We start from the raw sequence: 17,823 nt of genomic DNA, 5'->3' as shown, positions 1-17,823 counted from the left end.
GCGGGCGGACAGCTTGAGCTCAGGAGTTCGAGAACAGCCTGCACAACACAGCAAGAACCCTGTTTCAAAAACAAAAGCAAAAAAAATAAATAAATAAAATTAAATTAAAAAACAAACCAACCAGGCGCAGAGCGGTTGTGGAGAAGGGAAGCAAAGGGTGGGAGTTTGGTTTCGGGGGAACCATAGAGAAGGGCCAGCCTCCCGGCTTCCTAGAGAGGCTGTAGGGACCGACAGCCGGCTAGCTAGTGCTTCCGTTTTGGCAGCCTTGCGAGCGCTTGGGTTGAGTTTCCCGGGCGTCCCCGACTCGGCTGCCTGTTCTGGAGGTCGGGCGTTGGGCCCTTGCAGAGATCGCCGAGGGGCCCGCGCGGCCGCCCGAGCCTGGGCCCAGTCCCCAGTCCTCAGAGACGCACTCGACCTTCCTGCTCCGAAGAACTGGCCTGATGTCCTCGGGTCGCGGTATTCATGGGAAGGATGGGAGCCGTGACTATAGGGTCTCCTGTTCTCGGGGTGGAGTGTTCAGATCCCGGTTAGGTCTTCGGTCAGCATCACTCGCTGGGACATTGAGCGTCTTACCCTTGTCACCCGGGGCCAGGTCACCACTTGCATTTTGTCCTGCAGCCTGTGGTTTGTTTAGGGGTCTCCGTTATATCCTACTTTCTCTCCAGAGACTTGTTTTGGGTTTTTGCCACGATCACTAGAAGCATTCAGTCAATACAAACTACTTAGTAATGTATTCATAGTGGGGCCAAGAAGTTTTCTTTCTTTTTTTTTAAACAGCCACGCATCCACTGCAGTTCTTGATTCTTGCTTTACAGATATTCTTTCTAGGGTCTCCAGTGTCACCGAGCAGATCTATAGGAGAATATGCAGAGGGAGCATTTGCAGCATCCCATGAATCAGTGGAGAGGGTGAATGAGAACAGCTAGTGTGCCAAGAATATCTGCAGTGCTAGTGGCAGGAGACAGAGGGGAAGAGGCGGCAAGTGTAGGAGACAGACAGGATCAGTCTCATTGTGGTTCTCTCTTAGCTCAGCAGGTTCTTACTTTTCCAAACCTAGAGGGCAGTGCATGAAGCCAGGAGTCATCAGCCATGCTCCAGACAGTGTGGTTCCAGGTGAGCAGAGCTTTCTTTCAGCTTTCCGTACTCAGAACAGATATGGAAGCCCCAGTAGCCTGACTTGACCAGTCCCATGCTTAGTTTTACATCGACAGACTATGTAAAAACAGTATGCGAGGGGAGTTGAAGAACTAGAGTAGGTGAACTTTGGAGGGTTAGGTGGGTTGGAAAAGAAGGAAAGAATTATCCTAGAAAATGGGAATCTGCATTCATGAGAACTGAAAGTGTGGCCTGGAGATGAGCAGCTTTTGCATCACAGAGGTCGCTTGTTAGGTAAAATGTCAGGCCTCCTCCCGATCTCCTGAATCAGAATCTACATTTTTACAAGATCTGGAAAATTAAAGGGCAGATTGAAATTTGAGGAGTGCTAGTCTGCGTAACAGTACACAAAGAAAAGCCATTTCTGAGGTTAAATAGACACTTCCAAGGGAGTAGTTTACCCTTCATACTACTCAGTTAAGGTACAGTGAAGCCAGAACTGGAAGCATTTGGAAAATATAGATTGATGAGGGAAGTGTATTTTTGGAGGAATGATGAGTTTGGAGCTGAAGCCAGTGCCTTTAGCTCAATGCAAAGACATCAGGCTAACCTCTGTGAGAGTCTATATCCTTTCTTGGCTACAAATTCATGTAGCATTGGGAGCATTTTTCTCTCCAGTTTTCTTGGTGGTAGATGATAGTTTTACTGGATTTTTCCCCAGTGTCCTAGATCATGTAATGAGAAAACTGAGTTTATCATGTAATGGATGTATCTTGTAACAAGAAAGCTCCATCCCAAGGACTTAAAAACAATGTGTGTGTCCTTCTTTTGGTGGATATTGGACCATCCACTTCTGTTGGAGCACTTCAGAGAAAATCCATTCCTACAAGTCAGGAAGTGTTCTGTGGGGGTATGCTGTGCTCTCCTGGTGCTTTGCCTGAAGTGCAGTAATCACTTAGGATTAGATTCCACAAAGAGGACCCCAAATGACAGTGGATTAAACAAGGTAAAGGCTTCTCTCTCATACAAAAGTGTCGAGAGTCAATCCAGGGCTAGTGTGGCAACTCCTCTATTATCCTGCTCTCAGACTCTGTCTTTCTGTTCTACCATCCTAGTAGTATCTCACCTGCTCTAGGCCACTTTATTGTCCAAGGTGGCTGCTTGATCGCTGGCCATCATGTGTGCATTCCAGCTAGAAGAGGAGCTGCCAAAAAAAAAAAAAAAAAAGGTGAACCTCTCTTTTTTAGGAACCTTCCCATAAGTCCCCAACAATATTTATACTTGCATTTCATTGGCCCCACTGGGTTTCCAGGGCTGAGTGCAACCTCAAGTAAAATTAGGATTCCAATACTAAGAAAGAAAGGGGCTACGCACACACACCTGTCAGTCTTTGCTACAATCTCTAAGAGGAACGTTTGTCATTTAGAATCTTCTAGGAAGTTCCCCCAGTCGCATCTGTGGTTGTAGTAAGTGCTGAGATTTATATGATGTCATGTGCCAGGTGATATCTTAGTGCCTTACAGATAATAACTTACGCCATCCTTGTAAGAGTCATATCAGATAATTACTGTTATTATCCCGGTTTTACAAATGGGGGCAACTGAGGCACAGAAAGTTTAACTGTCTCATCCAAGGTTAACAGCTAATGAGTATTAGAGATACTATTTGAACCTAGGGAGTCCAGCTTAGAGCAAGGTTTTTCAACCTTGGCATCATTTACATTTGGGCCAGATAATTCTTTGTTTGGGGGATGTCTTGTTCATTATAGGATGTTCAGAAATAGCCCTGGCCCACTATCTACTAGATGCCAGTAGCACTACCATTACCACCACACTGCGGTTTTGACAACTAAAAATGTCTCCAGACATTGCCACATACTCCCTGGGGGACAAAATTGCCCCCATGTTAAGAGCCACAGCTTTAACATCTGTGCCATTTGCCACTCTGTTGTGCTGCCCCTGTAACCCACTTCCTATAGAAGGGAGTCAGTAGCCCCACTTAATGGAGAAAGAGTAAGTGCAAGTAAAGGACAGAAGAAGGATGATCACAGATAGAGAAGATCTGGAGAAGCTAAGTGTTTCCAAAAACAAGGAACCAAAGAATGTGCTGATTTAATTAGAGTGATGTTTCAGAGGTATGGAGAGGTAGAACATAATGTGAAGAAAAAGGGAGATCCATATTCCCAGCTGTTGACTCTGAAGGAAGTAAGACAAGAGTATTAACAGATGTATTTATTCTGCACTGTCCAGGAAGGTACCCCCTAGCTACATGTGCCTATTTAAATTAAAATCAATTAAATTTCCTCAGTCATGCCAGCCACATTTGAACTTTCTCGCTAAGGGGTAATCTGATGACTGTATAGTTACTGTTTTCATCTTGTAACTAATAAGCAATCTATGAGGAGACATTTAAGGTCGTGCGAATATTCTGCTTCTCATCAAAATTTCCTCCTAGATATAGCATCCATGACGATTTTTGACCAAACCAATCTTTACAATGATGAATACAAATCTTCTAGTACTTCTTCTTCTTCTTTTTTTTTTTTTTTGTTGAAACGGAGTCTTGCTCTGTCTGTCGCCCAGGCTGGAGTGAGTGGTGCCATCTTGGCTCACTGCAAGCTCCGCCCCCTGAGTTCAGGCCTTTCTCCTGCCTCAGCCTCCCGAGTAGTTGGGACTACAGGCACCCGCCACCACGCCCGGCTAATTTTTTGTGTATTTTTAGTAGAGATGGGGTTTCACTGTGTTAGCCAGGAGGGTCTCGATCTCCTGACCTTACAATCTGCCCGCCTCGGCCTCCCAAAGTGCTGGAATTACAAGCGTGAGCCACGCGACCAGTCCAAATCTTCTAGTACTTCTATGTTATATTTCTTCACTCAGAAGAGAATTAAGTACAAAGAGAAGGTTGTTGACATGATGAACTGAGAAAGACTACAGTGTGAGTCAGAGAGTGATGTTATAGTGGGACTAATTCATATAAAAGTGGTCAGTTCATTTTGAACTTTTTGCTTCCTTATACAACCTTGTAATAAATACTCAAAGAAGACTCCTTTTAGTCTATTTCAAAGTGCTTAATATTGCTGATTCCCATCATCTGAAAATGGACATAATAATTCTTATTTCACAGATGTGCTATAATGATTGAGCAAATTGATTTAAAAGTAGCTGACACAAAGCTCTAAACAACCTGTGATGGTTTCCTTCTTCCCTGAGAAGCTGGAGGTGGTTTTAGTGGGAAGCAGAAAGAGAGAGACACATAGTGAAGAGGACAGCATTGGCAGGTCAGACAGAGCTTAGGTGATCAGTGGGCAGATCTCTGCAGAGGGATGGGAGATTGCCATCCTGTCCTGGAGTGAAGTGTGTTAGGAGACAAAGAAGTAACATTGCACATCACCTTCAAGGGAGAACTATTAATAGCTTCTGGTAAGGCAAGATGATAGAAAGGGGAGAAATATCCAGGATGAAAGGAACTTCATCCCCATGAAATCACTCCTCTGTCTGTAGCAGAAAATCTAGAGGACGAAGACCAGAAGGAAGCTGAGTGGAGGGCCCTGATAGGTGCTTCAGGATGGATGGAGGCACTGTGAAAGACGATTACCTGAAAGTCGATTTAGAAAGCATGCCAGAAAAATATACCTGTCCTGTGGAACCAGACATAGGTTGACATGATCACCAGGCAGAAAACAGCAGGTGCTGGGCTCTGTGCTTAGGATGGTAATATTAGGGCCCCAGAGGTATGCACATGGAAAGTTGGAATACTGGCCTGGGGCTGCCGCTGCTGGGGTCCTGTGTGGCTCTCCTTGGCGTACAAACCTTCCATAGGGCTCAGTGCCATGAATTCCAGTAAATGTATCCCTTTCCTGGAATTCAGGTCTCTCCCTCTGTTCTTGTGCAGGGCTTGAGCAGGAACCTGTTGTTTCAGGAGCCAGTGACCTTTGAGGATGTGGCTGTGTACTTCACCCAGAATGAATGGGCCAGCCTGCACCCTACGCAGCGGGCCCTGTACAGGGAGGTGATGCTGGAGAATTATGCAAATGTGACTTCCTTGCGTAAGTCCTTCCTCTCTGAAACTCAGCTTCTGCCCTTGGGGGCTCTTAAATTCCTCCTTAGCAGATCTAGGATCTCTTAATACCATCAGAATTGATGCCCTATGGGCTGAGCTCCCTAATCCCCAGTGCCAGGAGTAGCTGGATGGAGAAAGAGCTGGGTTCACTTTGATGTTTAACAGGACTTTTCTCTTCCCTGATTCCTAATGGAGACCCAACTGCAGGGGGCTTTCATCTGGGTACAGAGAGAACTGAGAAGGTTTCTGGTGCACTGCCTTCATTCCTTCCATCTTCCAGTTCCCTGGAGGTGATCTTGGCCCTACTGCCTATGTGTGAGTCCCCTAGGGTCCTTGTGTATACACCCCCCAGTGACTGTAGGAGCTTTCTGTCCTCTTAGAGGCCAGATTAAGCTTCAAGCCCTTCATTAGATTCTGCAGATTCACTCCTCCCTGACTTCACTTAGTCTCCTGGGCCATTCTCTTCTATTTTCACCTGGCAAAGCAGAGAGTAGTCTGAGGGAGGTCAGTGGTGATTCTCCTCAGCTTCCTGTTTTTCTTTCTCCTCTAGCAGCATTTCCATTCCCCAAACCAGATCTGATACTCCAGCTGGAGCAAGGAGAAGCAGCATGGGGCCCAGATCCCTGGACACTTGCTGGGGGAGAGGCCCTGAGAGGCACGTGCACAGGTGAGCAGGAAAGCCTACCATCCTCCTTTCCAGCTTTGCCTCCTCCTTTCTTTTAACAATTTAGCATGAAAAAGGGTTTTTCCTTGTCATATGATGGTTGTGGGAATTAAAATAGTCGCTCTTATTCAAAGAAGTGTTGCTTACCAGAACTTCATCTCCAAACTAGAAAAGACCACTCCCACCATTTTATTTCTGCCATTTTTCTTTGTAAAGCTAAAGGATTTCAGGCTGGGTGTGGTGGCTTACACCTATATCCTAGCACTTTGGGAGGCCAAGGTGGGAGGGTGCTTGAGGCCAAGAGTTCAAGACTAGCCTGAGCAACATAGCAATACCCTGTCACTACAATAAATAAATAAATTAGCTGGGCATGGTGGCATGTGCCTGTAGTGCCAGCTACTCAGGAGGCTGGGGCTGGAGGATCCCTTGAGCCAGGAGTTTGAGGTTGCAGTGAGCTAGGATCATACCATTCCACTCTAGCCTGGGTGACAGAGTGAGACCCTATCTCTTAAAAAAAAAAAAAAAAAAAAATTTCAAACAGGCTTCTGTTGGTTGGTCAGCTCAGGAATATAAACACAATATAGTAAGAACTTGGTTTTTGTGTTTCTTTTTTTTTTTTTTTTTGAGATAGAGTCTTGCTCTGTTGCCGGGGCTGGAGTGCAGTGGCACGATCATGGCTCACCACAACTTTCGCCTCCTGGGTTCCAGTGTTTCTGCTGCCTCAGCCTTCTGAGTAGCTGGGACTACATGCGCGCGCCACCATGCCTGGCTAATTTTTTAGAAGAGATGGGGTTTTACTGTGTAGGCCAGGCTGGTGTTGAACTCCTGACCTCATGATCTACGTCCGCCACCCCTGGCCCCGGCCTCCCAAAGTGCTGGGATTACAGTGTGAGGCACCACGCCTGGCCAAGAACTTGGTTTTTAAAAAATTTATTAATTTGTTTATTTTTTGAGATAGAGTTTCACTCTTGTTGCCTAGGCTGGAGTGCGATGGCGTGATCTTCACTCACCACAACCTCCGCCTCCCAGGTTCAAGCAATTCTCCTGCCTCAGCCTTCCAAGTAGCTGGGATTATAGGCATGCGTCACCACACCCAGCTAATTTTGTGTTTCTAGTAAAGACATGGTTTCTCCATGTTGGTCAGGCTGGTCTCGAACTCCCGACCTCAGGTGATCTGCCCGCCTTGGCCTCCCAAAGTGCTGGGATTACAGGCGTGAGCCACCACACTTGGCCTATTTATTTATTTTTTGAGACAGAGTTGCTCTGAAAGCTGAAGTGCAGTGCACAATTTTGGCTCACTGCAACCTCTGCCTCGCAGGTTCAAGCAATTCTCCTGCCTCAGCCTCCCAAGTAGCTGGGATTACAGGCACCTGCCACCACGCCCGGGTAATTTTTCTAATTTTAATAGAGACAGGGTTTCACCATGTTGCCCAGGTTGGTCTTGAACTCCTGACCTCAGTGATTCTCCCACCTCAGCCTCCCCAAGTGCTGGGATTACAGGTGTGAGCCACCACACCTGGCTAGAACTTGTTTTTATAAGAATTTTGTGTGTGTGTATAAAACTATATATGTAAATGGAATTTTTCTAAATTCCTAAACACTGAATTTTATATTAGCTTTTGAAAGAAAGCTTGTTTATGTATTGGGAATGAATGGTTTTCTTTTTTGAAAGATACTGAATTGAGATAAATGTAAAGACCACTCAGAGATTTGGTATATAGCCTTCCTCATCCTATGGGCTCTGTTATCATATTCTGTCAATCTTTTATGCTCTTCAGAGCCTCTGTAAGGCAAATGCTCCTTTCTAATCCCCCCACTTTGCCTTAATCAATGCCTTAAATTGACTTCAGTGTTTCAGATCATCTGGAGGCTTTCCCAGTATCCGCCTGCAGTTGTTAGTGTTGCCCCTTGCCACAGGTGCACATTGTCTATTTAGCCTGCCAGATGAATCACATGAGCACCCGAAGTGTGCCTAGTGCAACTGAGGAACTGAGTTTTTAATTTTATTCCATTTTAATTAATTTACACTTAAATAGCCACATGTGGCTAGTGGCCACCTTTTGGGAAAGTGCAGCCTTAAACAATGAAAAGAGCAGCCTCAGTCTGTCTTTTGTAGTTTATAGATTAGTAAATTTCAAATTCTGGTATGTATCAGAATTACTTGCAGGGCTTGTTAAAACACAGATTGCCAGATGCCACCTCCAGAGATTCTAATTCAGTAGACTGGTGTAGGGCTGAGAATTTGCATTTCTTTTTCTTTTTTTTCAAGATAGGGTCTTGTTATTTTGCCTAGGCTGGTCTCAAATTCCTGGGCTCAAGTAATTCTTTCACCTCTGCCTCCTAATTAGGTGGGACTACTGGCACACACCACCAAACCCAGCCCCATTAATTTGCGTATCTAACAAGTTCCCAGATGATAGTGGTCCAGGGACCACCATTGGAGACCACTGTTCTTGAAAATCTAGAACCGTATTCTTTAACTCTGGGTTGCAACTCATCAATGAGCTGTTACCAGCTTTTAAAACTTAGACTACCCTGTATTAGGTGTAAATAAAGACTAAAGTAGTATAAAGTCTATTGTGAATGCATCTTTTTTTTTTTTGGAGACACAGTCTCATTCTCTCCCCCAGGCTGGAGTGCAGTGGCACGATGTTGGCTCACTGCAATCTCTGCCTCCCGGGTTCAAGCGATTCTCATGCTTCAGTCTCATGAGTAGCTGGAATTACAGTTGCCCGCCACCACACCCGGCTACTTTTTTGTATTTTTAGTAGAGACGGGGTTTTACCATGTTGGCCGGGCTGATCTCGAACTCCTGACCTTAGGTGATCCACCTGCCTCGGCCTCCCAAAGTGCTGGGATTACAGGCGTGAGCCACTGCGCCCGGTGTGAATACATCACTCTTAATAAGGACATTGTTTTGTTTCGGTTTCAGCTGTGTGTGTGTGTTTGTTTGTGTGTGTGCAAGCATGTCTGTAGTGTTTTAGGATCCAAAATGTGAGTCTTGGTCAACAAGGCTTGAAAAACACTAAGATGAAAGTTTCATTTGTCAGATCTTTGGTGCTTGACAAGGCAAAAAAGATTTCTATGTTGTGGTGCTACCAGTGAAAGCATGATCCCCATGCTCCCGATCCAGTTGCCATCTCCATTATGGGCAGGTTCTTGGCTGAACCTGTCTTTTTTCCTTTCAAACGTCAGTCTCCCAAAGGACAGCACTTGGGTTTTAAAATTGTGGTCTTCTCATGACCCCTTTGTAAACAGCAGTGTTACAAACTGCTTTCTATCCAGCCATGCTTGTGATAGAGAACTAGAGAACATTTCTTTAAAAATTACAGAATATTTTAAAGTATTTTGACAGGTTTTATTGGACTTTGAGATCCACTGTTGTAGACAGTACCTCCCAGCCCTCTGCATACTATGTGGTACTACAGCTGCCTACCCATCTTTCTCTTCTCTGGTTTAGAGATTGCTTTTCTCACTTTTGGCTTCCTCTACTTTTCTTTGTTGCTTCCCCTTCCTGCAACTTCACCCCATTCCCATTTTTCTTTAACCATTTGCCTCAATCAATAGCTTCTGCCATCCACAGTTTTTGTTTTTTGTCATCCATATGGGATTGCTTACTTTCTTAACCTTCAGTTTGTTTACTTTCCCTTTGAGGTACCATCAGGTGGCTATGTCTCTCAAAAAATTCATGTGTCTAGTGGGCGTGGTGGCTCACACCTGTAATCCCAGCACTTTGGGAGGCTGAGGTGGGTGGATCACCTGAGGTCAGGAATTCAAGACCAGCCTGACCAATGTGGAGAAATTCTATCTCTACGAAAAATACAAAAAATTAGCTGGGCATGGTAGCATATGCCTGTAATCCCAGCTACTTGGGAGGCTGAGGTAGGATAATCGCTTGAAACTGGGAGGCAGAGGTTGTGGTGAGCCAAGATCATGCCATTGCACTCCAGCCTAGGCAACAAGAGTGAAACTCTATCTCAAAAAAAAAAAAAAAATTCATGTGTCTAGGGCAAGCTGATACTGATTAATCCCTTTCCCTTCTGGCATAAATAAGGGACTCTTGTGTTTTCTTTTTATCATGCTAGGTGGTAAAACCAAGACTAAGAATGAGGAACAAACTGCACAGCTAAACATTTCTAAAGAATCAGAGTCCCACAGACTGATAGTGGAGGGACTGCTGATGGACATTCCCCAGCACCCTGACTTCAAGGACAGGTTAGAGAAGTCACAACATGATACAGGGAAGAAAACAAATACAGGGGATTGCACAGATTTGACAGCCCAGGATCATAAATCTTCCACCATTGAAAGGGAGGAGATGGCCAGGAAATTGGAAGAAAGTAGTGTCAGCACACATCTCATTACAAAGCAAGACTTTGCCAAAGAACAGGTGTTTTATAAATGTGGTGAGTGTGGCAGTTACTACAACCCACATTCAGACTTTCACCAGCATCAGAGAATTCACACTAATGAGAGGCCCTACACATGCAAAGAATGTGGGAAAACCTTCAGATACAACTCAAAACTGTCATGGCATCAGAAAATCCACACTGGAGAGAAACCATACTCACGTGAGGAATGTGGACAAGCCTTTGGTCAAAATTCCCACCTTTTTCAGCATCAGAAGCTCCATGGTGGACAGAGGCCCTATGAATGTACTGACTGTGGGAAAACCTTCAGCTATAATTCAAAACTGATTCAGCATCAGAGAATCCATACTGGGGAGAAGCCCTTTAAATGTAAGGAATGTGGGAAAGTCTTCAGGTGTAGCTATGACTGCATCATCCATGAACGAATTCACACTGGGGAGAAGCCCTATGAATGTAAGGAGTGTGGGAAGAGTTTGAGTTCTAATTCAATTCTGATTCAGCATCAGAGAATCCACACTGGGGAGAAACCTTATGAATGTAAAGAGTGTGGCAAGGCCTTCCACCACAGTTCAGTATTTCTTCAGCACAAGAGGTTCCACACTGGGGAACAACTCTACAAATGTAATGAATGTTGGAAAACTTTCAGTTGTAGCTCCCACTTCGTAGTGCATCAGAGAATCCACACTGGGGAGAAACCCTATGAATGCCAGGAATGTGGGAAGACATTCAGTCAGAAGATCACTCTGGTTCAGCATCAGCGAGTTCATACTGGGGAGAAACCTTATGAGTGTAAGGAGTGCGGGAAAGCCTTCAGATGGAATGCAAGTTTCATTCAGCATCAGAAGTGGCATACTAGAAAGAAACTCATCAATGAAACAGGGCTATCTGCAGTTAAGCCCTACTGCTCCTCCGCTGTCTTCTCTCCTCTGCCTCCCCAACATGCCTGCTCTACCCCAGCCCCACCAGGGCCTCCCTTATCTTCTTCACATGCAGTGGTACTTCCTCCCTCTTTGCCTTTCTTCCTGCTGCTTCCCTCATCTGAAAAGGCCAGTCCTTCACCTGTCCAAATAGTACATTTCTTTCAGGATCTCGCTTCTTCTGGGAAGTCATCCCCTCATAGCCCAAATCCTTACTCCCTGTAAGCCCCCTTATGTTCTCAACATCAATTGCACATCAAGTTAGGGATTCCACTGGTCTCCTGATTGTGTCTATTGATATTCCTCTGGTCTTGTGTTGTATAAATTGTTACTGTTTTCCTAACTTCATTTTAAGTTCTCACACTTAAGGACCATGTTTGATTAGTTTATTTTATCCCCCAGGTAGGAAATGGCAGCACTTAATTCCTTATCATGTCCACATTTGGGCTGTATTATCGGTCTGCATCTTCTGGAGCTACTGGAGTTGGAAGAATTTGCAGAACATTTTGGGGTTTAGGGCATATGGCATTATGATTATGATGAGATGGGGCATTATAATTAGAGACTAGGAGAAATTCAAAGCCTATGGGAGAAGATAATCAGATAAAGTTTCCAATGATTGCTTTCAGGAGTTTTTTTGTTTGTTTGTTTGTTTTTTGAGCCACAGTTTCACTCTTGTCGCCCAGGCTGGAGTGCAATGGTGCGATCTTGGCTCACTGCAACCTCTGCCTCCAGGGTTCAAGTGATTCTCATGCCTCAGCCTCCTGAGTAGCTGGGACCACAGGCATGCACCACCATGCCCAGCTAATTTTGTATTTTTAGTAGAGACAGGGTTTCACCATGTTGGCCAGGCTGGTCTCAAAATCCTGACTTCAGGTGATTCACCCACCTCAGTCTCCCAAAGTGCTAGGATTACAGGCATGAGCCACTGCATCCAGCCTGCTTTCAGGATTTAAGGAGGCTATTTGGTGGACCAGTGGCAAGGCTCACTGAAAGAATTTAAAACTTGGAAATTTTTTATTACCTTGATAGCATAAAAAATTATGAGGGTCCTGTTTACGCAGGAAGAAAATGAAGTGATGAGTTGGCATTGATAGCAATAATGTAAAATTATGTCTTTGAGCTTTATTGGAAGAGGACATGGTTTTTCAGTTTGGGTTCCTTCTCTATTTTCTTTTTACATTTTCCTTTTTTTTTAGAGACAGGGTCTTGCTCTGTCACCAGGCTGGAGTGCAGTGGTGTGATCATGGATCACTGCAGTGTTGACCTTTGTGGCTCAAGCAATCTAGGAGGTAGTGCAGCCTCCCAGCTTCTCAGAGGGCTGATGTGGGAGGATTGCTTGAGCCCCGGGGGCATACACCACCACACCCAGCTTATTTTTGTATTTTTTGTTGAGACAGGGTTTTGCCATGTTGCCCAGGCTGGTCTCAAACTCCTGGACTCAAGTGATCCTCCCACTTTAGCCTCCCAAAGTGCTGGGATTACAGGCCTGAGCCACCAGTTCCAGCCTCTATTCTTTTTCATATCTGTTGACTTTCAGTACCCGCTCATATATGTAGGTACGAAAAGTGACTTGGACTTGTATCCTTTAGAGTAGATGCCTGAGTATAGTAATCTCTAAAGCTATACATGGACTGAACTTGTTGGCATCACACTGGTGAGCACCAGAGGCAAAGAGAAGAGAAACCTGACCATGACTTGCTGTAGTTCTCAGAAGTGAGTCCATTCCTGATGAGTTACTATACAGGCCCTTGGATATGTTCTCACACCTACTCCAGATTTCCCTATGATTAAATCTGAATTTTATTGTTGGCAGTTTTAAGTTAATTTTAAAAAGAACTGTTTTGGTGACACCAAGAAATTTTTTCTATGGTTTAAGTTTTAAGTTTCAATGTTTTTTGTTTTGTTTTGTTTTTTGGTTGGGTTTTAGATTTACTTGGGACCAGTTACCCCTTTTTTCTTGCCTGTTTCCCCCATTGGAATGGGAATGTCTATCTTATGCGCATTTCACCATTGTATTTTGGAAGTAGATGACTTGTTTTGACTTCACAGGTTTACAGCTGGAGAGAGATTGCTATGGTTTGAATATCCCCAGCAAAATTCATATTGAAACTTAATCCCCATTGTAACAGTACTGGGTGGGGGGCCTTTAAGAGTGATTAGAATTAGATACGTTCATCAGGGTGGAGCCTCCACGATGGGACTGGTGGCTTTATGAGGAGAGGAAGAGCAATGTGAACTGGGACAACTGGGACACATGCTTGCTCTGTCTTGCCTTTTGATGCCTCCTGCCATGTCATGATGCAGCAAGTAAGCCCTCACCAGATGCCTGCACCTTTGTATTGGACTTCTCAGCCTTCAGAACTGTGTAAATAAACCTCTATTCTGTATAAATTACCCAGTATAGGGTATTCAGTTAGAGTCACACAAAATGTAACAAGACAGAATAGTGGTAGTCATAAGTAGGTTTGCTGCTCTGACATTTACATAAAAATGTAATTTTTGGAAATGAGTAATGGGTGGAGGCTTGAAAAATTTGGAAGATCAGGTCAGACAAAGCCTGTATTATCTAATGGAGCATTAAGGGTGATTTTGGCCAAGGCTTAGAAGAGAAGACTAGGGAAAGTCTGAAACTTCTTAGAGATTACAGTTGGTCCTTGAACAACTTGGGTTTCAACTGTGTGGGTCCACTTATGGACTTTCTTCTGCCTCTGCCACCCCTGAGATGGCAAGACCAGTCCCCCTCCCCTCCCCTTCTCAGCCTGCTTAACATGAAATGACAAGGATAAAGACTTTATGATGATCCATATAATATAGTGGATTATATTTACTAAATATAATTTCTCTTATGATTTTCTTAATATTTTCTCTAGCTTTATTATAAGAATATAGTATCTAACATGTATAACATAAAAAATATGTGTTAACGACTATATTTCAGTAAGGCTTCTGGTCAACAGTAGAATATTAATAGTTACATTTTTGTGGAGTTAAAAGTTATACGTAGCGTGGAAGTTGGTGCCCGTAACCCCTGAGTTGTTCCAGGGTCAGCTGTACTCAGGTGATCATGACAAGAATGTTGATATAAATATGGGCAGTAAAGGCCATTCTGATGAGGTCTCAGATGGAACTGAATAAAATGGTATTGGAAACTGGAGCAAAGGCCATCCTTGTTATAAAGTAGCAAAGAACTTGGCTGAGCTGTGTCTGTGTCAGGCTTTATGGAAGGCAGAATTTAAGAGTGATGAAATAGAATATCTGATGGAAGAAATGTCTAAGCAACAAAAGCATATAGGCTATTGCATGGCTAGTTTGAACTACTTACAGTAAAATAAGAGGGAAGAGATGATTTAAAGACAACTTATACTTGAAAGGGAAGTAGAGTGGAAAGATTTGGAAAACTGACAGCCTAGAAGACTGCCACCCACACCCCCAAACTATAGAGCTACCCATGTGCAATACCAGCCTGGGAGAGCTGTGGTCATGAGACTCCAACCTCAGAGAGTTGAAATGTGGACCTGGCCCAGCAAAGACGTAGGGGTGGGGCTGCCTGAGGCTTTGGAGGCCCAAACTTCTGCGTGTGTCCAGAAGATTGCACATGGACTGAAAGAGCATTCTGAAGTTTTAAGATTTAATGTTTTTTGTTTTGTTTTGTTTTGTTTTTTGTTTGGGTTTTAGACTTACTTGGGACCAGTTACCCCTTTTTTCTTGCCTGTTTCCCCCACTGGAATGGGAATATCTATCTTATGCCCATTTCACCATTGTATTTTGGAAGTAGGTAACTTGTTTTGACTTCACAGGTTTACAGCTGGAGAGAAGTCACTTGAGGAGGAATTATCCCTTGAGTTATGCCCATATCTGATTCAGATGACACTCTGGACTGTTTGAGTTGATAGCTAAGTGAATTAAGACTTTTGGGGCCAGTAGGATGGAATGAATATATTTTATTTGTGAGAAGGTCATGAGTTTGGGGTAGTTGGCAGGGGCAGAATGCTAGGGTTTAAATGTCCCCACCAAAACGCAAGTTGAAACTTAATCCCCGCCTAACACGGTGGCTCATGCCTGTATTCCCAACACTTTGGGAGGTTAGGAGTTTGAGACCAGCCTGGCCAATGTGGTGAAACTCCATCTCTACTAAAAATACAAAAATTAGCCGGGTGTGCTAGCAGGCACCTGTAATCCCAGCTACTCAGGAGGCTGATGCAGGAGAATCGCTTAAACCCAGGAGGCAGGGGTTGCAGTGAGCTGAGATCATGCCACTGCACTCCAACCTGGGTGACAGAGTAAGACTGTGTCTCAAAAAAAAACGAAGAAAGAAAGAAAGAAACTTAATCCCTATTGTAACAGTATTAAGAGATGATTAGAACTAGACTTAGTCATCAGCTTGGGGCCCCCATGATGGTACTGATGGCTTTATAAGAAGAGGAAGGGAGACCTGAGCTGACATGTATGCTCTTGCCCTCTTGCTTTCTGTCATGTTATGACACAGTAAGAAGGCCAGATATGGCTCCTCCACAGTTCCCAGCCCTCGGAACCATGAGCGAAATAAACTTCTTTTCTTTATAAATTACCCAATCTGTGATATTCTGTTACAGCAACAGAAAACAGACTGACACTGATCTTACCAGACATGCTCTCACTGGTTTGGCCTACTGCCTAGAGATTAACCCCTCTCAGAATCACTGCTTCAGGACAGTATAACGACATGCAAAGGTTTATTTATTGATTTATTATTTTTTGAGACAAAGTTTCACTCTTGTTGCCCAGGCTGGAGTGCAATGACGTGATCTCAGCTCACTACAACCTTTGCCTCCCAGGTTCAAGCAATTCTCCTGCCTCAGCCTCCCAAGTAGCTGGGACTACAGGCATACGCCACCACGCCCAGCTAATTTTGTATTTTTAGTAGAGATAGGGTTTCTCCATGTTGGTCAGGCTGGACTCAAACTCCTGACTTCAGGTGAACTGCCTGCCTCAGCCTCCCAAAGTGCTGGGATTACAGGCATGAGCCACTGCACCCTGCCACAAAGGTTTTTTTAAAAAAATGAAGTGGGGGCCGGGCGCGGTGGCTCAAGCCTGTAATCCCAGCACTTTGGGAGGCCGAGACGGGCGGATCACGAGGTCAGGAGATCGAGACCATCCTGGCTAATACAGTGAAACCCCGTCTCTACTAAAAAATACAAAAAAATGGCCGGGTGAGGTGGCGGGCGCCTGTGGTCCCAGCTATAGGGAGGCTGAGGCAGGAGAATGGCACGGACCCGGGAGACGGAGCTTGCAGTGAGCTGCGATCCGGCCACTGCACTCCAGCCTGGGCGAAAGCGCGAGACTCCCTCTCAAAAAAAAAAAAAAAAAAAAAAAAAATGAAGTGGGAATACGATACTAAGAAAATGGCTTTTATTTTGTGTTAATGTAAAAAAAAAAAAAAACTATGAAAAATATTTCAGAGACGTTTAACCTGAGCCAATGTGAGTGACCATGGCCTGCAGAAAACACAAACCCAGGAAACCTTGAGTAAGTAGTCCTGAGGCAGTCAGAATGTAATTCTGTTTTATACATTTCAGGGAAGCAGAAGTTACACAAAAAACCATCAATCAATACATGCAGGTTATACGTTGGTTTGGTCCCAAAAGGCAAGATATCTTGAAGCAGGGGAATACAGGTCATAGGTGGGTTCAGAGATTCTTTTTTTTTGAGACAGAGTCTCACTTTGTTGCCCAGGCTGGAATGCAGTGGCGCAACTGAATTGAGATGGGGTTTTACCACGTTGGCTGGGCTGGTCTCGAACTCCCGACCTCAAGTGATCCACCCACTCCAGCCTCCCAAAGTGCTGGGAATACAGGCATGTGCTAAGATTACACACGTCAGCCACCGTGCAGGGCCAGAGATTCTTTAATTTGTAATTGTTTAGAAGAACAAAGTGTGGTCTAAGAACTTGGAGTTACCAGAAAGGAATGTTTAAGGAAGTTTGTGGCCAGGTGTGGTGGCTCACACCTGTAATCCTAATACTTTGGGAGGCCAAGGTAGGAGTGTTACTTGAAATCAGGAATTCAAGACCAGCCTGGGCAACATAGCAAAACCGTGTTTCTACTAAAAATAATTTTTAAAAATTTAATTTAAAAGAAGGTAAGTCTGCTAAGCATCATGTGATGCTATGCTAGAGTTGAGTTGTGAGACCAAGCCACTCTCTCTATATATAGATAGATAAGTAGATATAGATATAGATATATAGGCTGGGCGCAGTGGCTCACGCCTGTAATCCCAGCACTTTGGGAGGCCAAGGCGGGTGGATCACCTGGGTTCAGCAGTTTGAGACTAGCCTGTCCAATATGGTAAAACCCCATCTCTACTAAAAATGCAAAAATTAGGCGGGCATGGTGGTGGGTGCCTGTAATCCCAGGTACTTGGGAGGCTGAGGCAGGAGAATCACTTGAACCCGGGAGGTGGAGGTTGCAGTGAGCCAAGATGACGTCACTGCACTCCAGCCTGGGCGACATCTGAAAAAAAAAATCTATATCTATATATAGATATATAGATATACTCTGTGTATATGTATATATAGAGAGATATATAGATATATATGTGTGTGTGTGTGTATATATATACACATATATATTTGACTGGCCTGCTGACATGACTCTCCAGGCCTCTTAAGGAGTTTGAGTAAAGAGAAAAATGTTAACACCATAAAATTATGTATGCAAGAGAGGGCATAGAGAGATTT

At 44.3% G+C, this 17,823-nt stretch overlaps 1 protein-coding gene across 5 annotated transcripts; it reads left to right on the top strand.

Moving 5' to 3' along the window:
• Positions 1-24: 24 nt before the first annotated feature.
• Positions 25-16,474, top strand: ZNF619 (zinc finger protein 619). 5 transcript variants are annotated; one of them, XM_007983749.3, is made up of 6 exons: positions 25-456; positions 1,028-1,113; positions 4,987-5,140; positions 5,350-5,469; positions 5,705-5,821; positions 9,904-16,474. In XM_007983749.3, exons 2-6 carry the CDS (start codon positions 1,090-1,092, stop codon positions 11,328-11,330), a joined length of 1,842 nt encoding a protein of 613 aa, XP_007981940.1. In that variant the 5' UTR covers positions 25-456; positions 1,028-1,089; the 3' UTR covers positions 11,331-16,474. The 5 variants fall into 5 exon arrangements, with proteins under 5 accessions (XP_007981940.1, XP_037858498.1, XP_007981937.1 ...); XM_038002570.2 differs by lacking the exon at positions 5,350-5,469 and having other exon boundaries at positions 28-456; positions 5,708-5,821; XM_007983746.3 differs by lacking the exon at positions 5,350-5,469 and having other exon boundaries at positions 30-456; positions 1,033-1,113.
• The last annotated feature ends 1,349 nt before the right edge of the window (positions 16,475-17,823 follow it).

The sequence above is a fragment of the Chlorocebus sabaeus genome, chromosome 22 (assembly GCF_047675955.1).
Source record: "Chlorocebus sabaeus isolate Y175 chromosome 22, mChlSab1.0.hap1, whole genome shotgun sequence".
In the NCBI taxonomy this organism is placed as follows: Eukaryota; Metazoa; Chordata; class Mammalia; order Primates; family Cercopithecidae; genus Chlorocebus; species Chlorocebus sabaeus.
Note: the sequence above shows the minus strand (reverse complement) of the source record. Positions and strands in the feature narration are given on the sequence as shown.